The following is a 20,864-nucleotide window of genomic DNA, read 5'->3' on the forward strand; positions in this document are numbered from 1 at the left end:
TCTAAGCACATCAAAGGTTGCTCTGCTGACCTTTCAGGGGGACAATTCATTGGCAGTCAGAACCTCTTCCTCTGAAATAAACAAACCCTCTCCTATTCTAGAACATGCATTTATCCTTTAACATCAACATATGTTACAGTCTGTGCTGTACAGTAAGCTGCAATCCACAACTTAGGCCCTACACTGAGGGATAGTCAAAAAATTAAGACATGTTCAGTGAAATCAACAATGTTTTGTTAAAGTGAGGGACACAGTTCATGTAGAAACGTATCAACTAATGCAGCTGGTTATGAAAATCTAAGATAGTAGGGGATATATTTACAAAAACATTAAATAGATGAATCTGTCTTTTCACGTGTAATGTTTCAACGGAGCATGTAACAGGAAATGATTTCACCACTGTCACTCACCACAACACAGGGACCACAAACTAGTTGAATTTCTGAGAATTAAAGGTCACGACACCGTTTCCCAATAAGTTTCGTTATGCTCAAAGGGAAAGTACTACACTCCCATCCTGTTGAGGTTTATTGTCCTTTTACAGGTAAATGCACTCGACAGTTTACCTTGAAGCCTGCCAAATCAGGAGGTGCAGTGTTAGTAGTGTGTTGTTGGCTAAGTACACAGTAGGTGCACCCTAAGCTCCTACTGTAACTTAAAGCACAAACATGGGCCATGACGCTTGAGGCTCATAATGCCAGATCACAGTTTAAGTCCCTTCATCCTATCATGGGCGCGACAATAGCTCCGAAAGAGGTGGAAATCTAAAGAGTTAACGAGTCATCAGCTTGTCCCTGTTGCAGGCTCCTGGTTTCGAGTCCATGCAAATCGAGCAGGTGCCATGTGAAAGAAAACTACCTGTGCTGATGGAGATACAGCAGGACTGATGACCCTATCCTATTTGCTTAAGCAAGTCATGTGCTTCCTCTAAGGTCTATCATTTGCAAACCCTGCCAGAGCCCCGGTGTTTACTTTGCAAGTTATCATACTTAAATAAGTAGCCTCCCCGCAACTCACCAGTCTAAAACACAAGTTGACCGGCAGGTTTGTTAACCTTCTTTAGATTCTTCACATGACTCATACAGTACAAGTGGAAACTGTACTTGAACATATTGATGAGGCAACGTAATCAAAGTATAACATGGCTTTAAATGGTAGATCAAGTAAAGTAAAGAAATATGATCAAGGATTAAGTGTTGTGTATTAGTGTAGCCCACACAAGGACACAAAGCCCCCAGTTGCATGGAAATACTGATGAAACATTTTCATTCTCAATAACAGTGGGATGAAATGAGACATGAGGACTACAAGAGGAATCCTGATAGACACATTCCTTCCTACGTGGCTGCAGAGCCTGTACATAGCAAAGAGACACATCACAGAAAAATGAGTGCAATGTTCCAGGCCGTGTCAGCCTGAGAGAGAAGGTGGAGACATTCTGAGGAATAGAATGTGCGCCCCACATGTTGGCGGGAGTTTACCATTTCTTTAGAACTTAGAAAAGCAGGTAGGCTTCCAGACGTTCTGTAGGCTTATTTCTTTATTGGGCCTAAGGCCACCAATACACAATGTGGATAGGAGATTGTATGCCAATGAAGAAAAAGCATGAAGTGATAGGTACTTGTTCATTGTATTTGTGGCTCAACAATCCAAGTGCAGGAAATTCTGACTTGAAAGCGGCATGCCTTATCCACGCAGTTCCCATGGTTGGAGAAGTGTGGTTAAGTGGCACAGAAAAGATAGCATGTTCCACTCCAAATATGGCCAAAGCATTTCAGTTTACATCTTTGATTTCTCTGCAGCACCGCAGAGAAGTGGCTTGACATGGGATCAAAAATAGGCTACTATTAAAGGAACTCATTCACGCAACCAATTCACTTGTTCTTTCATTTGTTATGAGAACTGTGATGAACATGTTGATGTTTGAATGAAGGAAATATGTTTTTGTAGCAAGAGTCTCTTCATCAAAAACAATTGCCCATATATGAATATCTTCAAACTGTTAAAAAGAAGCATTGAGGCATCTAGTCCTAATTTAAAAGAATACAAGAATACAAGAATACAAATGTACAAAGGCCTTATGGACGCTTTAATCGTTCATTCAAGAATATGTCATGTAAAAAGCATCTGAAAGGATCTGTTATAACACCCTATAATATTCACTTGGCTAAAAGAAAAGCTAATGGATCTTGCAATGTTTATTAGGGCTTCATAAAACCATCAATTATAATCTAAAGTATACGTTACTTGACCCTATGGGAGAACTCTTTAAAGAACCCTTTTGTGTGTGATCCACAGTATAACGCCCTATAACCAGTTTGGTACCAAAAAGGGTTCTTCAAAGGGTTCTTGACAAGCCCAGGAACGGTTGTGTCTACCTTTTTTCGCTAAACGTGGGAGCCATGAAAGAGGAGATTTGAATATTCACAACCAAACAATCTGTTTTTCTCTCAATGCCTGCAACTTCTGGGCTTCCAGGTAATTTCACTGATCTTCAGAGACAAAATAGACTGTAGCCTATGGCCTTAGCAGGCTTACAGCTATAGGAGTCATTCCTAATAGCCGGCGACGTACAATACAGATCAACAACAGGTCACCTGTAAATTCTAGGAACCAGTAATAGGCCTATCTTAGTTGGACAATAGCCTACTCTTGAAGTTCCGGGTGGATTATTGATGTATCTACAGCATTAGGAGAACAGCCTATACCATTCACAGTTTTAATGACAGGGAGAGGAGTGATCCCTATTGTCGCGGGCAAGGTTAAACCGTTCAACCTGATGAAAAATGTCTCTTGAACGAATCATCTAGTACCTAGCATCTCGGCTTCTGGGTATTTTAAACCACCGGTAGATGTCAAGGCAAGGCAAGCCTTCTTAAGCCGGTTACACTTTATCTCGTTATGTCATAGCTGTTGCACGTCCCATGAAAGGCACTTTTGCACATGCACAGCAATACACTATGGGGTAGGTTATATTGGCCCTAAACAGTGCGCAATTATACACATGCTTCTTGCCAGATGTCCTCATCAGGAGCATAGATGTATGACACAGCTTATAACATTTCACTCACCAGGTATGCTCCAACAGTACCCTGTGCCAACATCAGAGCACATTCCGACACCAAGAAGATCTTGATGTTTGAGAAGCATGATGACTTTTTTTGGGTGCCATCTCGTTGAATGTCTCCACTGCTCCTGTCCGAGCCCCTCTGTTTTTTCACCTGCATCCTGAATGAGCGGCTACTTTATATCACGGGTGAAGCGAAAGACAGGATAACCGACCAGCCCGGAGATAAACATAGATCAGACACCGCTGCCGTGTTCCCCTGTAGGCTACATTCAGCGCGTCTGCCGCACGGTCTGTCTATTTTCACTCGTACCGTCTGCAATATATTTACATCTGACAAGCTATGACTGTAAATACACAACCAGACTCCAAAGGACTGTCCCTCAATCGGCAGGCTCTAAACATTGCCACCTCGTCGAATTATATTAAGACGCGCAGAGACATATAAACTCCCTGACGATGTTCATCGGCACAATTGAATGAGAATCGCCGGTTTTCTCCTCAAATTGCATTATTTTCGGTCTTGAAGTATGTTTTCGATTTGTAAGCGTAACACTGTTCTGGTTCTAAGTATTTCGACGAGAAGCTTGCCACGGCGTTGCTGCTCCGGCTTTACTTGACATGGTCCTTCCACTGTCTGTGTGTGTGCATGCACTCTCTCCACTTTGTATTTGCTCCGACTCTGCGCCTCTTTGAACCACCGAGACAGCCCATACAGTGGCGCTGTGTAGCATGCACCAAATTCTAAGCAAATATCTGACTTGCATTGGAATACTCTCGCTCTCTCTCTCGCTCTCTCTCTCTCTCTCTCTCTCCCTTTCTCTCTCTATCACACACACACACACACACACACACACACACACACACACACACACAGAGAGAGACCAATATTTGTAATAACAAGTCATTAATAGTTAATAAAGGCCTCATAAGAACAACTTTGCCTACATTACTTGATGCCAACAACAGAGGTCTAAGGTGGTGATGAGAAGGAGCACTTTACATGGAGAAGATTTTACCTAAGCTAGAGAATATACCAGCACAAGGGACTATCACATTTTTGCCTAAACACCTGGTGTGTCACCGCTGGGAAAAATAACTATTTGACCTGACACTCAAGCAACTCCTAACCCTCTACCTTAAAGGATGTAATTTAGTGTACCCCAAGCAGTGAACACCACCAAGCAATGAACATCTTGACATTAGCAGCTCTTTCTCTACCTCTCCAACACTGCTACCATTCCTCCCAAACCCACTGCGCTACACTCGGTCTCTGGTTTATCAGCTCTTTCCCCCCTCTCCCCTGATGATAGGGCAACCACCTGCCCTCTTGATCTTATCCCCCCTTCTCCAATCCATTTCCAAAGACCTCCTTCCTTTCCTTACCACCATAATCAGTTCGTCTCTATCCACACGATCTGTCTATCTTAAAGACAGCCAGAGTTAAGCCTCTTCTCAAGAAACCAACCCTTGACCCATCTGCTGTCCATAACTACAGACCAGTATCCCTTCTCTCCTTCTTACCTAAAACCCTTGAACGTGCTGTCTCTAAACTATCTCACTATCTCCTTCAGAACAACCTCCTTGACCGTCACCAATCCGGCTTTAAGGCTGGGCACTCTACTGAGACTGCTCTCCTTGCTGTCACGGAGGCCCTCCACTATGCTCAAGCTTCCTCCCTCTGATCTGTTCTCATTTTTCTGGACCTGTCAGCTGCATTCGACACAGTAAACCACCTGATCCTTCTCTCCACCCTCTCAGAACTGGGCATCTCTGGCTCTGCACTCTCCTGGTTTGCATCCTACCTGGCCGATCACTGTCTTCTCCACGAGCCCTCACCACTGGGGTCCCCCAGGGCTCTCTTCAGGCTACATCTTAACTGTCCCTCCTAAAGACCTCTTCATCCCCACTACCCCCTTGTACAGTTTCTCTACTGTAAATATGCCAATGGCCCCTGGTCCTAGCATAGATTTCTTTTTCTTAGGATGACTAATGGATAGATGATTCACTTACTTAGACAAATGTATTTGTTGTAAGTCGCTTTGGATAAAGGTGTCTGCTAAATGTCAAAAATTTAAATGTAAATGTAACATCTGTTTGTCAAATAGACAAACAGTCAAATATTGGTGGTCTTCAATCAGGGAATACATAACCAGAGTTTGACATACATGATCCTCTACAGTGTAGAGTCAAGTAGGGCATGGTATGGAAAAATATATTCTTTACTGTATGACCTTTTCACCTAGTCAAGTAGTGCATGTTAAGGCAAAAGAGATTCTTTACTGTATACGACAAACTATGTTCTTAAATGTTATGAATCCTGCATAAACATTTAAAACAATAGACATTATAAAGAACACCCTAAAACTGATTTTGTCTTGGTGACTTCCATTTGTTAGAACTTAGGACCTTCAACAGTAGCCTATGTCATGAGGAGCATTATTTAAATAAATGGGAGAGCACAGAACTGGTTATTAAGATGCAATGTTTGACCTTTACCTCTATAACTAACTATTGCGTGCCTGTGCCTGAAGAATACTGCTGTAACCTTTTGACAAAATGTTGGCAAGCAATTCACTCAGTCACCTGTGGCCCCTCACTGCGTGTGTACTTTGACATTACAAGGTGATTGTCCGTATGTATTTTCATTTGTGTAGTTCAGTGAAATATGTTGTCGTCCAAGTTGCAAACAACAAGGGTTTGCATATTCATTTACAACACTCAGACCACAAATATATTCTGTAATTCTAAACACATGAGGCTCCTTTTCTCTGCCTTTTTTCCTGCATGAGTAACAACATCACTGAGGTGGAGAAAGGAAGGTAATTTGTTTCGGCCCACGGTTAATAATTGCCCACAAACTGGAAGATCATATTCTGTTGGGTGCCCATTAATTCAAATGACTTCATGGTGTAGTTGGCAGAGAGAGAGAGAGAGAGAGAGAGAGAGAGAGAGAGAGAGAGAGAGAGAGAGAGAGAGAGAGAGAGAGAGAAGAGAGAGAGAAAGAAAGAAAGAGAGAGAAAGAGAGAGAGAGAGAGAGAGAGAGAGATAGAGAGAGTCCAAATTGAATGACTGAACATGAAAATACTGGGTTTACATCAGTATCAGGAAAAGTTAGTTGTTCGCTTCAGTTTCACTTTAAGTGTTATTAGATTGCCAGCTTCTAACAGTGAGTTTCATTTGTCAAGATCAGCTGTCAGGATTATTTGACCACAGATAATGTGTCAATGATGAATCCATAGTATGCTGATTTTAATCAATATGTAATTTGTCAATTTGACATTTAAACTGTCTTCTGGGTTAACGTTTTATAGTGTCTTTGTTGTTGATCAGTAATAAGTAATAGAGTTAGTCAACATACGACTGAGGTGAAATTGAATGAATGCATGCATGAATGACTGAATGAATGACTGAATGGATGAATGGATGAATAAATAGCATAACTAAAGGCATACTGTATGGAAGTGTGTGTGTGTGTGTGTGTGTGTGTGTGTGTGTGTGTGTGTGTGTGTGTGTGTGTGTGTATGTGTGTCATGCCACACACTCTTTTCCAGGGCATGAGTCAGATTGTACAGACATGAGTGGGTGGAGGTGTACCTGACTGCCAGGAATGTGTAAATGGAAAAGTCTTCTGAGGATTTGGAATAGCTCTTATTTATAGGATTTGGAAAAGGGCAGACTGCCAAAGACAGCCCATCCCTTCTGCTGGGAGAAATTAGGAAATAGCAGGAAAGGGAGGAACAATGACTAATGAAAGAATCCAAATAAAGTATTGTAAAAACTTCAGTGATGTCTACACACAATGATATATTTACAATTAATAAATCAAGTTATTCATACATTGTAACCATCATATTTGTGTTAACAAATCTATGAATAGAACCAGAGTTTTAAAAACGTATTACTATAGCTTGGCCTAGAGTAGCAGTACAATAAATAATCCAAAAGGGCAGGATAGGTTGCAACACATTGATTTTGTGAATGACATAACTGCTCTGATGCTACACTATGGCTATGGGCAGTGGAGAATGTGTCCCATGGGGTCTATATCTTAGCTGGACTGTGAATGGAGAGCGCGCCTTGAAATTCAATTTCACGTTAATGATCTGTGGCATCATGGTCCAATGTAAGCTGCCTTTTAAATTATCTCAGTTAGCACACAGACAATGTGTTACATTCAAATGGTGAACTTAGCTTTATCAAAACCAAAGCTATCTCTTTATGGTGGCAGTTTGTGTTAAGCTGTGTCTTTGAAGGCCAGTTACTGTAGCACTTTGTGAACTATGCCATAAAGAGAGTTCAAGCTTTGTGATTTCCCCCTGCTCTCTGACTCCCCCTGAATTACTGTCATTATCTGCACCCCTCAGAGTGATTTTGCAAAGAAGGCAATTCAGAAGTGTTGCCTTTTTTGTATTTTGTATCCAGCAGTTGCATGACCCTGGAGATTTGAACTTATGAAAGCTAATGCCTCTACATAACACTTTTTCCTTTTCAAAGTTTTTCTTACTCAAGCACACACTACTGGAGACATAAAAGGGGTTCCAGGAAAATCATTTAAGAAATAATTTGTAGATCTATTTGCAGCACACCTAAACCATGAAATATAGACAAGAACACAATATGAAATTCACTTCATTTTATATTCAGGTCTACTGTACATGTTTTGTTTTTAAATTAGGTATTTAAATGTACTGTAATACAATGCATTGTTGTGCCGGATTCTAATGTGAATATACTGTATCTACTGTACCTGACACCAATAAAGTCCCCTTGGGAAACATCAAATTCATCTAGACCTAAGATGAAGTGAGCATACCAGAGTATTGAGTTTTACAAGTTCAAAATGCAATATTTCTGAAAGAAAAAGAAAACATAACTTTTCTATAGGAATTCAGACGAAATTCATTGAAGTGTCAGAGATGAAAGAGGAGCCATTTTCACTATAACAACAGCAACCTTTTCGATGCTCCTTATGGCACATGCATTTTTGATGTGAGTTAGAAGAGGATGTCAATGAGATGACAAATTGCTTTCAGTCTCTAGGGCCTAAGTAGTCCACCCTGGCCTCAGCAAACATCCTGTTTTTTACCTTCTACTTACAATGCAGATGCTGTGTCATAAAGAGAACATTGGACACTCCCATAGCACTATTTGACTGACATGATTCATTATGTATTCTGTTCAAATTCAAATAACTTCCTGTGAGAATTGCAAATAACCTTTGAGAAAAACTGGTAATAGTCAACACAGGAGCCACAACACATACTGTACAGTACGAATCAACAGCTTACATGTATGCATTCATATTTCTAATGTTCTCTACATCATGGGAAATGTAATGGCATTGACTTGATTGTTGGTTGATTTTACTGATGATGTGTGAGAGTGGACACATACTATTCATGAGTAGACACATACGACAGTATATTCAACGAAGCAAAAAGGGCATAATGTGTTTGGTGTTATTGTTAAACCCCAACATCCTGTATCCAATTTAGTATGTCAGCAGTAAGTCCATAAGAGTAGCTGAAAGTCCCTTCATACTATGCCACTGCCCATCCCCTCCTAGAGCCGTCTCCATGGCAACAGCTATGGCATTAGAGCAGGGCTGAAGATTTTGGGGTGGATGCTGGGATCCTGTGACAGATGAGATGAGGATTATAGAGCATCCATTTGGTTGTTAAATATCTTACAGTCAGAATGCATACAAAAAGGCCTTAATATAGCTTGAAAATTCGCCCTTCCTGAATCATGGCCTAATGCTGCCCGAAGTTATAGGAGAATTACACAGAAAATATTTGAAAATTAGAGTGAAAAGCCAAGACTATTAAACTACAGTATTTCATTCTGAATTTCTCAACAATGACTGAAGTATATTTTCTGTTCCACATGTACTGTGTCATTTCCTCAAACATTGTGGTGCACAAACAGAAATATTAATGATTAAAGATACTATGTAGCCTCAATCATTCAGAGTAATTAGTAATACATGTATTTGTTGTCAATATGCCTAACTTACCATTACATAATTGTCACAGTCTGAGCGCAGATCAATGAGATTAAATAATTAGGTTTTCCTATTCTGAGTTATAGGATTCATCAATGTATTTATTGTTTTACAACTTTAACAAAGTATTTGCCTGTTTGAAACTATTACTGAAAAAGCATACTGATCTATTTATCCGAGTCCTGCACAGTGCTTTTTTTCACAGGCTGACTTCACATTCACTTTACTAGCTTAGAGGGTAAAATCCTCAGCTTCTTTCAGAAATTCCAGACAAATCTCTTTGGATACAAGAGCAACCATCAATTCTTTCCTTCTTAGTGAAGAAGGAATTTAGAGTTTAGGTGGTAAAAATGCTAATTTTAGTTGGCCTCCAGAAGAGGGGCAGCACAAACAGTCAGAAAGTCTGCAGAAGAGAAGGTGTATGGCTGTATCCATTCAGGCCAAGGACAAAGGCACACTGACTGTAGAACTACTGTAGCTATGGAGAAAATAAAATACATTTAAAAAGCTTAACAAGCACATAGAAATACTATAATCCAAAACATGTATTTTAACAAAAACAAATGTTTTGTCTATCATACGACAGAGAATGAAAACACAATCATGCTGAGCAATTTTAGGCCTATAGTATTACTACTAGCAAGGCATGACTATAGTAGTGCCAAGGTGAAACTAAAAGCAGGTCTGTCTCCACCTAGATGTACAGTACTGGAGGCAGTAAAAGGCTCAGCAGCAGTCCAGGTGTTGCATGCCATGTTTGTGTTTGCGTGTGTTTCCTGGTTACCATGGTGGCACAGGCACGCAAACACATGGTTGACAGCTGTGAGGAGAGAGGGATCAGTTGAGGAGAGATTGACTGGTCGTGTGTGTCCCATGTGGCTCTTTAGGAGGAGACATCTCACAGCCACTCTAGGTTTGAATCCCCCCAAGAGTCTTCTCTAGTGCAGTGAACCATGCAGGACCTGAGGCACTATGTGCAAAATGGTTCCTGGGCTCTTTGCATCAGTGCTTGTGGCCTGACAGCTGCAGCTGTTCTACACCCAAGCATGTAGAGTAAAGTGGCTTATTAGTGATGTACAGTTTGTCACAATTGGGACATAAGGACAAACTAAGCAGAGTTGGAATGAGGCGTCACAATAGCATATGCAAAAACTCTTCCTCAGCCCTACAGTAGTTTAAACCTGGGAGAGTCAGCCAACAGAGTGCATTAACACAAGCACAAGGAGTGAGCCAACACTCTCTTCTTCGCTGATTATGTTGTGTGCAGCAAGACACAGACTTGCACTGTTTACACTAATGTGCTCCATGGTGCAGAAACACAATGATATTATGATGCTGTTGCCAGCTCCACATCATATTCCCAGACCCAAATGGAACTACAACAGGGACTAATAAACAAAAATCAATAATCACAACGTCACTCTGCTGTCACTCAACACAATGAACAATAAGCATCTTCTTGTTCCATAGAAAGGAAGTGAGCAGGTAGAAAAACACACAAATTAATTTACAGTACGCACAATTAGTGGTAACTGAGTGTTAACATAATTAGTGGCTTCAGATGTATTGAGAGCTCATTCAGTAAAGCCATTTACAGTAAGCGTGTATGAATTAAATCAATTGCCTATGGACTCCAGTGCAGGTCCATGTGCAGGCTATGACAGCTCCCGCTCCCAGCCAGTACACAGAGCTGTCTCCTGCAGACAGGTGCTGGGCCAATCTTGCCTCAGGCGCTACATAATCAAGCACTACACAGCAACGCTGGAATTTCACCTGGAGGGAGGAGAGATCTTTCAATATGCCAGTGCTCACATACTGAGCCAGCACCCCCCTAACCAAACCCCCCCCCCCCCCCCCCCATGGACAGCCTACACAAAGCTTTTAGTGGGAGAAAACCTCAGCAGCAATCCTACCTGCCTCCAACTCCCCACAACTCCCCATCTCCCAGTGATCATTTAACCACCCTCATAACCATGCATAGAAATGTTCATGACATGCATAGGCTACAGTATAATAACCTTTTGCACCGTCTCAGTTTCTGCCTGGAGCAAACTGCCAGATAGAAAAAACTCTGGCTTTTTTTGCAAACCGATCCGCATGATTTGCAAACTTTACAGCAGCAAGTCAGGGCAGTTCTGCAGTATCTCCCCTGGAGTGAGTTCTGAGGAGCTAGTGCCAAACTGGGTGGCTTTGGATGGCAGCTTACAAACATGGATCACTGAGTGAGTCTGTGTGTGTGTGTGCGTGCGTGTGTGTGTGTGTGTGTGTGTGTGTGTGTGTGTGTGTGCGTGTGTGAGTGCGTGGGTGCACACCCTTTATTATAACACTCACAATAGTGAGAGAGAGCAAGGAAGGGTCAGGCTTGTAATCTGAAATCAAAGCCGACAATGTGCCACATGGACATTAATAACCCATACATACGGTACATTATGTATCTGATTGATACTACGACAGTGTGCAGCTCTCAGTTTATGCCAAAATGTGTGCAGTAACCAGAAGTGCAATTACTTGTGGAGTTCAGTTTTCTTTTCTCCCAGAAATCAGTTGAGTTCTTCAGGGCACATGAATACTGTATGATCATAAGGACAGTTAAATGGCATTTGCAGCTTCAGTGAGAGTTACTTTAAAAATGTCAGGAGGCCCCTTTTTCCTCTGTGATTGTAGCCTGTCTAAAAATAGTGTGGTAGTGTCTGTTCTATGTTCAAACCATCACATGCTGAGTCTTTGCTGCCTATTTTTACATTGATATCAATAGAGAGAGCATGTGTGCTTTTAAACTACTATCGGCTACACTGCTAGGGAGAGCATTTCAAACATAGCACACAGCACATACAAAGTTATGCCATCTGATTTCTTCACCAGGGTAAATAAAGCAGTGCTTATTTCTAGATGCAACCCAAATCCACAGAGATGGAGGGTATGCAGTTTACTCATCCCAGCTGCTCATGCTCTTGGTGAACCCTTACTGAGCCTTCTGATCAGTCACAAATACCTTTTCTTTTGTAATTATTCCATGATGGGTGTGGCACTATCAACGAAGCTGAAATAGTCAATACAGTGCATGTTTGTTCATTTTTGGCTCATGGCCCAGCGCTCTGGGTACCACGCCTTCAGTAGGTCAGCGTATGCCTGCTCAATGGGAATTACCTGGAAAAATGACAATGATACAACAAAGCATTCCAAAAAAGCTAAATGAAAAGCCACTGAAACCTGATGGACAAGTTGGATTGCATATGTGAAGAGTCAACGTGAACAGCTAGGAGGCCAGTCTGGGTCTGAGAATAAACTTGTTCATCTAATACCTTGAATAACTAAGTGTGATCAGATGAAAATACGGAAACGATACGGGCAAACAACATTTGGTCGAAAGTATCAATGTATACTGCACATTGTCTTTAGAATGACTGTAGGGATCCTACCATCAACAAGAACAGTTTCTGAATCAGTTGCATTTTCGAAAAAACATTTAGATTCAAGTATTGGCAAATGTGTGTTAATTAGGCTACGAGCTGAATTTAAGTATACAGGTTAGTGCTAAAACCCTCGGTATAGATGCTTTGTGACTGTACTAGACAGAATCATATCTTTTGAAGGGCTCAATTTGCTGTAGAATTAAAGGGAATTACCCCCCACCACATCAACACTTTTTCTGCTTTTGTATATATTTTCAGATTATATGGCTGCTGTAATTAACCCTCAGAATGAATTTAGTGATATAATTAGGAGCAGTTTTAGGATTTTATTGTTAGAATGATAAACATAGATCTTGGACATGTTCCCAAATTTGAATTTCAGTGGGCCAATAATCCCTTTAATTAAACCCTCCCCACCCTGGCACGGTTAGGACTTGCTCTGTGGAGCAACATACTTATAAATCAAACGTCTCCTCAGCCACATCCCAGGGATTCAGAGAGGAACTTAGAGCTAAGCTTTGTGTGAGACTGATGGAATTATCCTCCAAGTGGGTGGGATTTGACAATCACTCTTGGGAGAGATGGAAACTATGCCGCTGCAACAGAGTGTTAGATCATAAGAGGGCATAAAATGACAGTAGAACTGTGGAGTTTTAAAAGGTTCATCACCTCACTCTCGGGAGATTTCATGTCCTGAGTGGGTCCGATGATGTAGTCAGTGACAGTCAGTGTGCATTTGGCATGTGTCATGAGGGTGATCATTAATGTTGAAAGGCCGGGTAAGAGATCCAAAAAGCCCACTGTCACAGGAGACACATAACCCTGAGGGCTGTCCAGAGCACTGTTTAATGTTTCATGAAGCTATGCAGTTTAGGGGATATAATTTACTTGACTTCTAATTTTGCTCTGCTGCACTCTATTAAAAGGACATATTCCAGCTTTGCTGCTATTCCTGGAATAAGTTGTGTCAACAATATTCTCATAGTTTCCAACCTTCCAACCTTACATTCCAACCTTACAACGTTGAGTCTTTTTCAATACAAAGTTTCCCTCCCCAGAAATCAGACTTGTAAACAGGCTTTTGTTTTCCATAGAAATAAAATCACACCAAATCGCACAGTTTTTATGATACTGTGTGATTGCTTCAGAAAACTCTTTGCCGGCATTTAACATGGACTAGAATAAGAGAGGGAACTGGGTGAGAACAACATAGTAATTCAGGGGTTCTACAAAATCCTCTATAAATTTACCAAGAGCTTTAAAACCTGCTGACTGTGCTGCCTTCCTCTCTCCATGACAACAGTGCAGGGAGAGTCAGAGAGGATTGTCAACCCAATCCATTCCAAACCCATTTAAATAAAGTTATTGAAATAAACAGGAATGCCATTATCTACTGTGACAGGACTCCAGCCTGTCTTTGATCCCCCATCTATCAATTACCCTGACATTACGTTTTACTATCAGATTTAGTGACGTCTGGCTTTGAAGACCACACAGAAAATGTCACTACTCCCAGTTAAAGAAGGCTCCTCCTTTTCACTTTGTCAAAAATTCTCGAAATGGGAGAGAAATTTGTTATGATTCACTCTGTGAACTTTTTCAAATTACATCCATAAAATTACTTTTAATAATACTGTATAATTTTAAATGGAGGATATCGTCATATTGAAAAAAACATTTGCATCGATCAAAGATTAAATTAATCATCATCAAAGTATCAGCAGGCAGTGGTAATGGCTGGTTCAACTGAAACTCAAATAGCCACACAGTCTAGAGAACTATGCTGGGTGCATGGGGGAAGATTTAAGGAAAAGGAGAGTGTGAGTATTTTTAGTTTCTCAACTGCATCAAGTCTTCCCTTGATAACCTGCTTTCACCACTTACACTCATGTACAGTTTGAGTTTAGAGTAATTTAAATAAAACATGGCCTTGTTGAGGTAAATCAATCAGACATCCATCTGAGAGAGTACAACCTGAGAGAGGACTTGGAGGGGGTGGGGGGGGGGGTGATGGAAAGGACATCATTAATCTTAGGGCCCGTTTAGAGACCATTATAAACCACATATGCCATCAAATATGCATTCACTGCATTTCCTAGTATGCACACAACCATTTCAAGTCAAATGCTAACTAAAAGTAACACGTGAGCATACTGTAGTCTGGCAAATGTTTGCAAAGGCAGCCATGGAGAGGCTTATAGCCTGGAAAGGGGAAATCCTCGAGGACCTTTTAAACTCAACAAATTAAATCAGTAGGAAGGCAGTGTGCAGGCATCCTAGCTTACATTGATAATGAAATTGCCTTGTAAAAACAGGCATTTGTAATTTGATGAAGGTATTCATTGTAAGTGGGTTATCTATTACATGGTTATTACAGCTTTAGCATATAATCACTCAGCAGGTACTGTAGATAGTTCCATCTGTCCATTTTGCTTTTTGGGGGTCTATGGTTTGGTGTTCATATTGTTTGTATTGTATTAATGTTTATATTGTTTTTTTATTGTTCTTGTTGTAAAGCACTTTAAGACAATTGTCTTTGTAAAAAGCATTATACAAATACATGTGATTGATTGATTGATTGATTGGTTGATTGATTGATTGGTCTGTGAATGCTAAAATTGCCTTTGTGTCATTGACAGCCCACAACCAGATCCCACCATCTATGAGCTCATAACACCACCAAAATTACAGTAGAAAGCAAACATTTGGCCCATTCTCCTGCAGGAATTGATAAGAGTTAATAGATTAATAACCACACGAACAGCAGATTTACAGTGTGAGAGGACTGAGGGTCTTTATACAGAAAATACAGACATTTCAATCTGGAAAGCCTGTTCCAAAAGGATGATGCGTGTATTTTTGAGCTCTATATGAAAAGGCAGGGTGGTCCAGTCCTCTCTCCTCCGCCTGCTATCCTGAAGCTGCCAGTTTGAGAGCTTCCTTCCTGACAGGGAAATGACACGGTAATGGCCTCCTCCTCTTCTTCTTCACATCCCTGCGCTGCAGCTGTCTAATTAGGGCATCAGTGCATCAGCTGCTGATGATGAAGGATGCCTTTAACTGACATCAACGTCTTTTGTTCAGGCTTTAAATGCCTTGCTTCAGAAGTGTGTCTATGTTTGTAAAAGAAAAGGCCTTGCAACATATTGAATAATTAATGCCAAAATGTTTAGCATTTAACATATACTGTAGTTAAAAAGGAAATGTTAATTTTAAATACTTATTTGGCTTTATAATCCACTTTATCGTACCTGAAAACAAAGAGCAAAAATAACATTTTGCAAGATAAATCCCAACACATTAATCTCAGGAGCAGATGTCACTGGTTCTGTAATTCAAATGTAAATCTGTATCAGACCAGCTGTCAATACAGTACAGTACTGTATGTGGACATCTAATGTGTGGACATACTGTCCAGTCAAAAACCTTGAATCTCACAACATGTATATGAAACCGATACTGCAACACAGGCTGTAAATATATATATATCCCCTCATCCTAGGTTATCCCTGGCTCTCTAAGCATAACCCTCACATAAACTGGTCCACTGGGGAGGTTACGGGTTGGGCAGAGGGATGCTCACTCTCCTGCCTTAAACTGTGAATTTCGCCACGGTGGCCAGAGGTGGCAGATTTCCAACAGAGTTACGCCCTGCTCCTTTCAAAATTGTATCAAGAGAACAGATTGTGGCTTCAGAATGGACAAGACCAGGGCATCTCTCAGCCATGCTCCCTGAGGTGGTCTGAGGTAGTGTGAGGGAGGCTGTGCTGCTGGATGCAGGTGTGAGTACTGCCATTCCTTCTCTGCCTGTTTAATTCACCTCTCAGCAGCCTGCACAGATGGGATCACAGCTCTAGAGATAAGGAACACACTCTAGTTTATGGCTCTGATTGTGTACAGTAGACTTGTGTTAGGGATTGAGGCTATAGCTGTGATGTATCGCAGGGCAGGGGCCACAGGGGTTGCTTTGGCTTGATGTGAAATAGAGCATGTCCAATAATTCAGTATAATGCCCCATCCATAATCACAGTCGTTAGATCAGTTTGTAAAGATAGGCAAATGCCTGTGCTTTCCACAGCTGTATATTTATCTTAGAGGTGCGCAGAACCAGCTCCATCAGACATTGCCATATTTCAGAGAGATCAATGGCTCCAGAAATTCAGCTGGCTAAGAGGTCCTACTGAAATCATCAGTGAAATGTACGCTATAGTCTAATCTATGGCACGAGAGACAACCATTCATTGTTCAGTTCTCTGTCAAATTTTGTTCTCAAAACCTTTTCTTTGTCATGAAAAATACCACTTGTAAGACAGACCAGTTAAATGTAGGATATCCTTTGAATACATAAAGTGTAGGCTATGAATTCTATTCTTAATACTGTACCTGGTTTTATAACAATATCGGGACTGTGAATATTTCTTTGATGCTAATGCTAAAAGTAATGCATCATATCATGGCTGCACTGTCTTAGTTTTAGCCTCTTTCATTTGGAGCAGCATATTTGAGAAAGAATTGCAAATCCAATGTAAATTTCAAAAAGGCCCATCACTGTAGGTCTTTCATCCAGGGAATTTTGTCATTCAATGTTTCTCAACATGCCCTTGCATCAGGGGTAAGTGGAATTATCAAACATGTAAAGGGAATGTGTGAGCTAAGTCCATAAGAAGATTTATTTGCATAAGCACACACACCGCACTGGGAGCTTCCTGTGAACCAGCTTTTCATGAAAACACCTTTTCAATGGAGGGTACAGTGTGTGCCTGCTGTTAAATGTTGCATGTGTGACTACAGCTCTTAAGTTTCTAAGAGAAAAACAACAACATTACCATACTCATTTGAATATCTATGATATTCATAAATATTCAGAATTAAGCTGTATTTCACCTTCTCGTGTTGCTTCAGAAACCTCAACTCAACCATTTTAAAAGTCAAGTAATGGAAAACAGCAGCAATATTTTCACACTTAAAGAGTGCCAAAAGCAATCAGTAAGCCTCTTTGTTTTATTTAGGTTTTTAAGCCAAAAGCAACCACCTCAGTAGCAATGAAAGGTGGTGACAAATACTGTTCTACTCCCTCAATCTCTTTACAAATACTGTTCTCCTTCCTCAATCTCTTTATAAAGTTCTGTTTACAAAAGGTTTAACAAGGGACTATGAGCAGCCATGAATGAATCATGAAGCTCATGTTTACAGCATGTGCTAAACTATGCTAAATAACTATGTTGCCATGGGCTATCTTTTGCATCCCAAATAAAAACCTGTCCAAAGGCATCCAGTAAGAAAAAACAAGCAACGGGTCATCCCACTTTTAGTGTTATCTTCATAGTGTGGGAGAGGACTTTCCTCAAAGAGGATTTACAGTACAAGCTGACATATGTTGTTCCTGTTGTTTCTTACATATTGTTTGTTTACGTCAGATAACACTTTAAAAACAAGTGTTATCTGACGTAATCATAGAGCAATATACTGTGCTAGACAGATCATACGAATGAACTACTCTCTCTGACCAATAACCTGTGTGTTCAGACTGCTTTTCCCCTCCAACCACAACACTGAAAACCAGGAGAGCACACAGCAGAAGAAATCACATTAGATTATTGATTCATGCTTTGATTCACCACCTCTCTCTAACTGCTCTTTTTTGCCTACCCTCAGTTTGCTCTCTGTATAGACTGTAATCATACAGTATACTGTAGCACATGAACTGACACATTTGGCTGTGCCTAATGAATAGTCAGAATCATGCCATTTAAGCGTTTCACTTGACTTCATGTTATGAGACAAACTTTGGTGTGACTTTCAGGGGTTTACAGTTAAATGGACTGTGACATGCTAAATTATGGAAATCTATTTCAGAAAACAGACATTCATGAATGTTCACAGAATCATGGGTCATTGCGTGTGTTATATACAGTGCAGTTGACCAGAACCTATTAAAATATCATTGTCAATATCAATATCATATATTGTCAATTGCTCTGATGTGGATATAGCTGCATGTTACAGTTTAAAGCACACTCAGGCATGCAGTCCCAGGCCATTACACTGTATTAGGAGATGACTAGAGAGAGAGAGAGAGAGAGAGAGAGAGAGAGAAAGAAAGAAAGAGAGAAAGAAAGAGAGAAAGAGAGAGCAAGAACCAACCTAACCTATCTCAAAACCTTGGTTCATGTCTATAAATACCTCTCTAAATGGCTATTTTTCATATCTGAAAGAATGTGGCTCTTCACTGACAAGGAAACAAAAGTGCCTCTGACACCGGTGTGGTATTCCACACACAGGTGCAATAATAATAACGGTTATGGCATCTGACAGCTTGGGAAATGAAAGAATTGGTTTCAGGGGAAGTGCAGCGGCATCTGAATTCTCCTAGGTGACCAATAGCATATAGGCCCAATAAATCAATTTTCTGGCTCATAGAATAGTCTGCCTCTGAGAGGCTTGGAGATCGTATAGTATTTCTTCAGGTCCTATTTCTGATAACCATGTTTCCTCTCTTTTTTTAAAATGTTTTAAGTGGACAGAGTATGAATATAATAATTTTGTTAAAATACCTTGATCTTAGTTTCAAATGTTTGGGTTTCATGTGTGCTAGTGAAAGTATACAGTACATGACTGGTAACTATTTTCAGTACATCTTTTTCAGTCATTAAAATACAATTCATCTAGCAAATCACAAGTTATTATGGAAGAGTATTAGGGCAGTGATGGGATTGCTTGGTTAATAATAACAAATCTCAATTTGGAGAATAAAGTAGCATTATTTTGAGAATCAAGTGGAATTATTTTGAGAATACAGTTGAAATAAAATATTCAGAATAAAGTCGACATTAAATGTCGAGAATAAAGTCAAATATAATTTTTTAGAATAAAGTTGCAGTTATATTTCAAAATAAAATAAGGTGATTTGGTTAATTGCATGCTTCCCTGTTGCTGTGTGCCACTGTTGAAATGCCTGAGTTAGATGAAATACTTACTTTAGAGCTACCTCTTAACAGTGAAATATCAGAGTAAAAAAATAAAATATCAACAATACACAAAAATCCAGAATAAGGCAGTTGGTAAGGCTGCAAACTGGGTATAACTGTTTAGACAAAACTTAGGCAATAATTCAATCATAAAAAAAACAACTAACTACAACAGTTTTATATAACTGGCACTATGACGTCACACACAAGGCGCTGTGACGTCAGGACGCATGCCATGTGACAGTATAAATATGGCTGAAATGAACAGATATTTATACCACTTTCTTAACTGACGACCATGACTGTCACAGTGATGATCACCCCGGAGGTCGACCAGAGTTGGCCTTTTGCAGAGTACCCTCTCTGTGAGTATGTGCTGTCTGAGGCTTTGTCTGAAGAGCCAAGTATGAGTATGTGTGAGAGTGTGTTGCAGGAGGCAGCACCCGCAGCCGCCAAAGACAAGCTGTCTTTCTGGGCTCAGTTTAAACGTCGTTGCCTTAAGACGAAAAAGGCAACGACGCATCGTGTCCAGCAGGACGACGATGCAGAACTCCCCAGCGGCTGCTGTTTCCCCTACTGGGGACTCTTTAAATTACATGTACTGAGAAAATGAATGAATTTTCAATAAAGAAAAAACTTTCTGAAAACCACCTTGTTCATGTTTTTCTTTCATAGTAGGCTTACGACAATAATAATAATACTAATAATACTACTACTACTACTAATAATAATAATATAATGAACTTTATTTTTATAGCACCTTTTTAAAGCAATGTTACAAAGTGCTTTATAAAGAGATAAAACTGATATGCAAATAAATACGTTTAGTTTATGAACTGTGGGCTCATGCAGCAGCTATCCTGAGGTCCACACATAAAACGCATACAGAACAGTTATAGACAAGAGTAACACTGATTAACACATTAACTTAACTTAAAATACAATTAAATAACAAACCTTGTCAGAAACCAAGAAACAATAAAAGCCAGATAATAAAAAGACCACATGTTTGGTCTTTTATTTTCTAACTATCTGTGGGATGTTAAAATACTATACTTCAAGAAATGTAGATTGTGTGATCTTCAGTATCAAGGGTCAAAACATGTAAAACATGTTGCCGTTTGCTTTTATGCATCAGACATTGGTTATTCTTTGGCTTTTTCAGGATGTTTTGGAAATGGTGTTATGGATTGTCATATTATAAGGATGTATTCCTCTATCCTCTGCTACAATGGAAACATAATCACTATACGCTATGAACTTTGTGGTACATAGATCTGTGTGGCACATTCTTTTGACACATGGATATATCGAAACAATTCATGTAGCCTACTTATTATAATTCACTCTCTAATTGGAAAGATAATGGTAATCAGTTTGGGTCAGGGTTTCCGTAAATGACCTTTGTC

General features: G+C 40.1%; 1 protein-coding gene across 1 annotated transcript in view; it reads right to left on the bottom strand.

Annotated features, from left to right (window-relative positions):
• Nucleotides 1-3,715, bottom strand: part of slco3a1a (solute carrier organic anion transporter family member 3A1a) — a 34,333-nt gene extending 30,618 nt beyond the window's left edge. The window contains exon 1 of the mRNA XM_083666931.1: nt 3,072-3,715. Within this exon, the coding sequence (XP_083523057.1) occupies nt 3,072-3,227 (156 nt within the window). The 5' untranslated portion in view covers nt 3,228-3,715. The remainder of the gene's footprint in view (nt 1-3,071) is intronic.
• Nucleotides 3,716-20,864: the final 17,149 nt, after the last annotated feature.

The sequence above is a fragment of the Argentina silus genome (genome assembly GCF_951799395.1).
Source record: "Argentina silus genome assembly, chromosome: 3".
NCBI lineage: Eukaryota > Metazoa > Chordata > Actinopteri > Argentiniformes > Argentinidae > Argentina > Argentina silus.